The following is an 8492-nucleotide window of genomic DNA, read 5'->3' on the forward strand; positions in this document are numbered from 1 at the left end:
CCTTAACAGCATTGTTGGATAAAGGGATCTTGGGGTCCATGTCCCTTGCTCACTGTGATTGGCAATACAAATAGGTAGAGTGGTGAGTATTACAAAACTTTAGTAAGACTGCATTTGGTGCTGTTCTAGTTGCCCCGTTACAGGAACGATGCGAGGGCCTGGAGAGGGTGCAGAAGAGGTTTACATGGATGTGGCCTGGATTAGAGATTATTACCTATAAAAGGCTGGACAAACTAGGATTGTTTTCTCTGAAGCATAGGAGGCTGATAGGAGATCTGAGTAGACAATCAAAATCTTTTGCACCGAGTGGAAATGTCAAATACAAGAGTGCAAAGCTTTAAGGTAAGAGGGGGTAACTTTAAAGGAGATGTACAAGGCATGTTTTTTTTTACACAGAGTAGTGGGTGCATGGAAGGCACAGCCAGGGGTGGTGATGGAAAGATACAGTAATGGTGTTTAAGAAGATTTTAAGCAAGCACATGAATATTCAGGGAATAGAAGGATACAGATCGTGTGCAGGCAGAAAGGATTCGTTTTATTTAGGCACATACATTATGGGCTGAAGGGCCTCTTCCTGTGCTATAGTGTTCTGTGTTCTTTGTTAATTGGAAGAGATCTGAATTAAATTTACTAAATCCTGACCGGACTAGATAGACTGCATGCCGTAAGAATGTTTCCCCAATACTACATTTAACACAGGGTGGGGAAGGGGCATGAGAGTGTCTAGAAGCCTTGAAGAGACTATTGGTATATGGAGTAAGACAGTTGGGACTGAGACGAAGGGGAATTTCTTCACTCAGAGGTTCATGAATCTTTTTAACTCAATAGGGCCCTGTTTTCTCCATTCCTTTAAAACTCTGTAGATCGCATTCTCCCAATTCCATTGAACTCACCTAGTTCACTAGAAAGTTTATTTTACCATATCTATCTATACGTAACTTAAGGTCTCATCTTGTATGTATGTATGTATGTATGTATGTATGTATGTATGTATGTATGTATGTATGTATGTATGTATGTATGTATGTATGTATGTATGTATGTATGTATGTATGTATGTACGTATGTATGTTCCTGAAATACAGCGATAGGGCACCAATTTTAGGGGTGCCTTACTCACCATTCACCTGCGGTGTGCAGTATCAAGTGTCGTTATATATTAAAAAGCAATTCACTTTATAAACTTTAATAAACTTTATTCTGTGAATGGGACATGTTTCACCGTGGCAGTCGCGCATATACAATGCGGTCCCACTTGCGGGGCCTGTCAGCCGCGCCTGCGCAGTTGGGGAGGGTTGCCGAGCCCGGTATCCGCGCGTGCACAGTTGGGGATGGGTTGCCGGGCCCGGCGTTGGCGCGCCCAGAAGGAATGAAGAGACGAATTGGAAATAACTGAACGTCTCGAGGATCTCTGGCTTCACATCGGGTACCCAACGGGTCCATGGGTTGTCTAGTAATATCTAAAATCAGGTGCACCAAACGTGTGTTGGGATATTAATAGGATTAACATCTAAATCTGGATATTCTGTCAATCCAACACTATCAAAATCGCAAAGGCGTCAGATTATTGGGAGTTTACTGTACATGGATTTCCCGTGATAAATTATAGTCTGATGTTCTGCGCAAATATACCAAAAATATAAGTTAAGTGCATGGAAACCATTTCAAAAATAGCAGTTGAATTAGTCTTAAAAAGTTTGGAGAAAGTGTCCCCTATTGGGTTTTACGTTCCAAGATACTGGCAGTCCAAGACCTTTGGCTAAATTGGACTTTATGATAAATGACTCCCCTCGGAATTGTATATGTGCTTCCAGTGAATGATTTAGCTGTGTAAAGAAATGTAAAAACACATTTACTGATTTACTGCAGGAAATTCAATGTTAACAATGAGGAGCTTTCACTTAACTTCACTTTAAGATAATCCTGCTGTTGAACATACGATGCAGTCAATGGAAAAAATGCCCTTTGTTTTATGGAATCAAATGAACCCCTTGTTATTTCTAATATTTATGATTTCAGTGGCTTTAACTCATTTTATTTTTACTTTAAAGCAATGACATAACTCCTGAGTGCTCGGGTCTCACTGTGCTAGGTTTTCTTGTTTGGATCTAAATGCAATTTAAGAATTTGAAATTTGGGACTGCAAAGATGGATGGACAACCATTTTGTGTGTAATGCTCACACACAGCCTCAATTAGAACCGGCCAAATTCAATTCTGAATTTATTCCTGTTAACTCTACACTCTAATAGAAAATCCATTTTAATTTTGTTACAAAAATGATTGCACCTATGGATGGCCTATTTTTAGCTCCTGCTAGGGCAGAACTGTTTAAAAGCAGCAGAATGCTAACAGTTGCATTTTATCAACGTTAAGGCTCCACTGACTCCTTTGGTTGGGGGCAGGAGAGAGGCGGCCTGGGATGTTTGTGACATTGTCATGAACTCGGGAGGGGGTGGGGGGTGGCGGAAGGAGGGAGGGAGGAGAGAGAGGGGGAGAGGGAGAGCGGAAGTGAGTGAGAGGGGGAGAGGGAGAGTGTGTGTGTGTGAGAGAGAGAGAGAGAGAGAGAGAGAGAGACTTTGTGAAGATACAAGATATGCTTATCCTAGGCGATAGTATGTTCTGTCTCAGCAGACACTCCATTATATCAGAAGGATGTCAAATTTGTCCAAACCTTTCCAGAGGCTTTTAGTTTGTGAAAATAACAGTGACCGCCACTCATCAAGCAAAAATAATCTTCTTCGGTGTCAGGTTGGGATCGAGGGTGACTTTCCAATTCTGTGGGGTGACTGACATGAGAACCGTAGACTCTTCCACAGGCAGGAGAAGGAGTAGCTTGTGAGGTACATCTATGTGGTGTGAGGCATGCACTTTAGGCTCTCAGCACCATCCCAGTGCATAATGTCCACTTTGAATGATCATGGGCTAAAGATTCCCAAGAGACATGAAACATTTAAAGGAGCACATTATCTGAATGGTGGCCGATTAGGAAAAGGGAAGATGCAACGAGACCTGGGTGTCATGGTACACCAGTCATTGAAAGTAGGCTTGCAGGTGCAGCAGGCAGTGAAGAAAGCGAATGGTATGTTAGCATTCATAGCAAAAGGATTTGAATATAGGAGCAGGGAGGTTCTACTGCAGTTGCACCCTATTTTCTATGTTTCTATGTTTCTATGTCCCAGTACAAATGCATATCCCCATTGAATCTCCATCATGTGCTATATCCATAAGAGGATCCATTGTCAGATAGCAGATTCAATGCCAGGGCAATTTGTAAAGCAATTCAAAACCATCGATTGCCACATTCAGCTATCCATACACCTTCCCCTGAGTCAGAAGAAAACCAAAATTAGTTTCTGCAGAACAACAAGTTGGCAAATGAATTTCAAGATGGTTAAGTGAGAGGCAATGCACTCCAGTAGGATTGAGGAAGAATCCTGCTCCTTGCACAATAAATGTGAAATGCCTCGTGATTCTAGTGCATCCAGGAATACAAGAGTTGGTGTGCCATCTATGTCTTTGGTCCACCATGTTAACATTCTAATTTGTATTCTTTTATGTGTTGCTTATCTCCCTCTTCCCGAGTTGAAGTTTGGGAGCTCGGTCATATGCCCAGTTGGCCTTCTCCTCTGAGTGTGGTAGCTAAGAGATGTAGGACTTACCAACATGCTTGTTGCAGCTGTTGGAGATAAGGGCACGCTTTCTCTGAGGAAGGCTGGATGGGAGATGTTTGGAGATACTGGCACTCTTTCCATGCATGGGCTGGGGAGTGGGGGTTTGAATAAGGAGAGAGATCAGGGAAACTGGAAATTCTTCCTTGGGAGGATGGATTGAGGATGTTCAGAAACATTTTCTTTCTTTTGGGGGATGCAGAGAGGGATTGGTTGGAGATGTTGCATGGCCCGTGGTTATGGTAGAATTATAACAACCTACAGCACAAATGGGCCAGTTCGGACCAGCTCGTCGATGATGACTATCTTCACTCTTCTCATTTGCCTGCATTAGGCCTACATCCCCCCCTTTCCTAATCAAGTACCTGTCCAAACTCCTTTCAACAGTTGTAATTGTATCTGCCACAAACTCATGTGGCAGCTCAGTTCAGATATTCACCACCCTCTGTGTGTAGAAACATAGAAACATAGAAATTAGGTGCAGGAGTAGGCCATTCGGCCCTTCGAGCCTGCACCGCCATTCAATATGATCATGGCTGATCATCCAACTCAGTATCCCGTACCTGCCTTCTCTCCATACCCTCTGATCCCCTTAGCCACAAGGGCCACATCTAACTCCCTCTTAAATATAGCCAATGAACTGGCCTCGACTACCCTCTGTGGCAGAGAGTTCCAGAGATTCACCACTCTCTGTGTGAAAAAAGTTCTTCTCATCTCGGTTTTAAAGGATTTCCCCCTTATCCTTAAGCTGTGACCCCTTGTCCTGGACTTCCCCAACATCGGGAGCAATCTTCCTGCATCTAGCCTGTCCAACCCCTTAAGAATTTTGTAAGTTTCTATAAGATCCCCTCTCAATCTCCTAAATTCTAGAGAGTATAAACCAAGTCTATCCAGTCTTTCTTCATAAGACAGTCCTGACATCCCAGGAATCAGTCTGGTGAACCTTCTCTGCACTCCCTCTATGGCAATAATGTCCTTCCTCAGATTTGGAGACCAAAACTGTACGCAATACTCCAGGTGTGGTCTCACCAAGACCCTGTACAACTGCAGTAGAACCTCCCTGCTCCTATACTCAAATCCTTTTGCTATGAAAGCTAACATACCATTCGCTTTCTTCACTGCCTGCTGCACCTGCATGCCCACTTTCAATGACTGGTGTACCATGACACCCAGGTCTCGCTGCATCTCCCCTTTTCCTAGTCGGCCACCATTTAGATAATAGTCTGCTTTCCTGTTTTTGCCACCAAAATGGATAACCTCACATTTATCCACATTATACTGCATCTGCCAAACATTTGCCCACTCACCCAGCCTATCCAAGTCACCTTGCAGTCTCCTAGCATCCCCCTCACAGCTAACACTGCCCCCCAGCTTAGTGTCATCCGCAAACTTGGAGATATTGCCTTCAATTCCCTCATCCAGATCATTAATATATATTGTAAATAGCTAGGGTCCCAGCACTGAGCCTTGCGGTACCCCACTAGTCACTGCCTGCCATTGTGAAAAGGACCCGTTTACTCCTACTCTTTGCTTCCTGTTTGCCAGCCAGTTCTCTATCCACATCAATACTGAACCCCCAATGCCGTGTGCTTTAAGTTTGTAAACTAATCTCTTATGTGGGACCTTGTCGAAAGCCTTCTGGAAGTCCAGATACACCACATCCACTGGTTCTCCCCTATCCACACTACTAGTTACATCCTCGAAAAATTCTATAAGATTCGTCAGACATGATTTACCTTTTGTAAATCCATGCTGACTTTGTCCAATGATTTCACCACTTTCCAAATGTGCTGCTATCCCATCTTTAATAACTGACTCTAGCAGTTTCCCCACTACCGATGTTAGACTAACTGGTCTGTAATTCCCCGTTTTCTCTCTCCCTCCCTTCTTAAAAAGTGGGGTTACGTTTGCTACCCGCCAATCCTCAGGAACTACTCCAGAATCTAAAGAGTTTTGAAAGATTATTACTAATGCATCCACTATTTCTGGAGCTACTTCCTTAAGTACTCTGGGATGCAGCCTATCTGGCCCTGGGGATTTATCGGCCTTTAATCCATTCAATTTACCCAACACCACTTCCCGGCTAACCTGGATTTCACTCAATTCCTCCAACTCCTTTGACCCGCGGTCCCCTGCTATTTCCGGCAGATTATTTATGTCTTCCTTAGTGAAGACGGAACCAAAGTAGTTATTCAATTGGTCCGCCATATCCTTGTTCCCCATGATCAACTCACCCGTTTCTGACTGCAAGGGACCTACATTTGTTTTAACTAATCTCTTTCTTTTCACCGATCCTTCAGATCATCATTTAGGGTTGGGTCATCTCAGTTAGTTTTGGAGGTGGGTGAGTTGTAGATGAAATGCTAGGATAGACCATGGATGCATGCACTATTGGAGGCCATCCATGCTGTCCTGGGAGTGCCCATTCCCAAGGATCTCAAGTTAATATGGTCCAATTTCCATGGAAATGTTTGTCAGAATGCTTCCAACTTCATGCAAAGCACCTTAAGATGCCTTAAGTTTGTTGTTATGTTGTTAAAAATTTCAGGATGGCTATCGCAAACATCCGGTTGGTCAAAGGTGGAATCACCAGTGATAGGCCACTGGAAATTAAATATTTAAAGAAGGTTAGGAAAGGACGAATATCCTGGATGGGAGATTAATAAAAATACTGACATCGGCATAAGCACACAGAGAGTCTGTCAGTTCCTCTGAAGAATGAGCGAATAGTTTGGTGGGGGGGGGGGGGGGTGAATGTTGAATGAAAACTCCTACATTGGTGATTAAACACACCCATTGCTGCTCAGCATGGCTGCTTCTTTATCCTTGCCCTAGACACTGTATATGCTCACAACCAACACACAGTGTTAGACAAAGGGAAATGTTCAAAGCGTCATTAAACCGGGCACAACAGCAAAAGAATATTACATCACTCCTTTGATCACTGGAAGGAAACTTTGTATTTTTCTGTCGCCCTGCTTAGTGATCTTCTGAATGTTGCCTTGTATCATTTAGTGACATAATCACTCAAATATAAGGGAGGTTTTAGTTTGCATAATGAATAGCAATAACCTGATAACTATACTGGCCATCAACTTGAACCACTTCTTCTGTCCTGCAGGTAGGAGACCCTTCCAATGCCGGTTCTGCCCTTACAGTGCTTCCCAGAAGGGGAATCTGAAAATGCACGTACAATACGTTCATCGTGTACCATTCGACAACAGTCTGTACCCAGATCGCCGCTTCAGACTCTCGCAGGGTGAAAACAGTCTCTACAGATCCATGGAGGGGCAGCTTGATCCCTCTTCGCTAGATCATCATCTTCCTGGAGCAACTATCCTGGAATGACGATATCCCCCAAACTTGGGAGTCTCTGGATTTCTCCGTTCACACGAGGCAAAAAGTGGTGGAAATCTTTTGGCGAGTGGGAAACGTGACAAGATGTTGTGGGTCTGTTTTAGGCCTTAAGGAGGCAGGGAACAAGTATCCATGGCATAAAATCAGACAAAGCCAGACTGAGTCATCTATGGAAGAACATCTGCTCTCTGCTAACAAAATGCAGACAAGTGGTGCTATTAGAAGAAAAGTCAACCAGCTGTTTGGAAAACATTTTTTTTATTGACTATTTGCATTGGCAACGTAAACTAATTAAATCATCACTAGGTTGCACCCAAGTTTTTTTTTTCTTCAATTGGGAGAAATTGTTGTGGTTTGAGACGAGCTGATGCCATCAGTCTGAGACTAGATGCATTAGACTGATAATCAGCAAAATGCAACAACTTGGACTAGCAACTCTGCCCTGATCACATCATTGAAAATGATTGTCAAACTTTATCAAAGAGGCATTCTTTTTTTTTTTTCAACTTAATGACTGGATTTGGCAAAACTAATTCCTGTTAACAATTAAAAGGCAAGTCATGTCAACAGGAAACTCTGTGCCCTCCCCTATAGAGCAGGTACTACAATTTTAACAAGAACACATGTGTATATATTTTTAATAATTGCATATTAAACAACAGAATTACCCTTTGTTTCCACAGTCTAGACTTCACAATGGACTGCTTTAAAACAAATGAACATTTCTTCTGCAGATACAGACGCCGACACAGGAAACAGGGAAGGTTTTCCAACAAGTAAAACTATTCTGTTCATCTAATTTGAAGAAATGTTCATGGTAAAATGGTCAGTTGCACAACAGCAGAGAACTATGCATTCCTTTATTGCTCAGGACTATGTACAGGGTTAATCCACCATTGCATTGGTTAATTGTTGTCACGTATACTGAGATACAGTGAATACTTTTGTTTGGGTGCTACCCAGTTAAATCATACTGCACATATGTACAATCAAGCCATACACACCCACAGCAGGTAGTGCAAAGAGAAAATTAGCAGAGCGCTGAATTTAGTGTTCCAGCAGTATAGTTATGAAGAAAGTGCAGATAAAATATATGTAATGCCCACAATGGTCAGTTGGAAGATCAGGACTACACCCTGGGTTACGAGATGTCCGTTTAGAAGTCCGTGATAACAGTGGGGAAGAAGGTGTTCCTGAATCTGGTGGTACATGTTTTCAACCTTTTGTATCTTAGACATAGAAAACATAGAAAATAGGTGCAGGAGTAGGCCATTCGGCCCTTCGAGCCTGCACCGCCATTCAATATGATCATGGCTGATCATCCAACTCAGTATCCTGTACCTGCCTTCTCTCCATACCCCCTGATCCCTTTAGCCACAAGGGCCACATCTAACTCCCTATTAAATATAGCCAATGAACTGGCCTCAATGACATTCTGTGGCAGAGAATTCCAGAGATTCACCAT

The 8492-nt window shown here is 42.9% G+C and overlaps 1 protein-coding gene across 5 annotated transcripts in view; it reads left to right on the forward strand.

The window, feature by feature from the left end:
- The window catches only part of znf516 (zinc finger protein 516), a 135267-nt gene extending 127012 nt beyond the window's left edge, over positions 1 to 8255 (forward strand). For 4 of the 5 annotated variants that reach the window (XM_033019068.1, XM_033019067.1, XM_033019071.1 and 1 more), the window contains one exon: positions 6792 to 7709. In XM_033019068.1, coding sequence (XP_032874959.1) covers positions 6792 to 7018 — 227 coding nt within the window. In that variant the 3' untranslated portion in view covers positions 7019 to 7709. The other variant, XR_004411651.1, reaches the window with a different exon arrangement.
- Positions 8256 to 8492: the final 237 nt, after the last annotated feature.

Source organism: Amblyraja radiata, chromosome 4 (assembly GCF_010909765.2).
Source record: "Amblyraja radiata isolate CabotCenter1 chromosome 4, sAmbRad1.1.pri, whole genome shotgun sequence".
Classification (NCBI taxonomy): Eukaryota; Metazoa; Chordata; class Chondrichthyes; order Rajiformes; family Rajidae; genus Amblyraja; species Amblyraja radiata.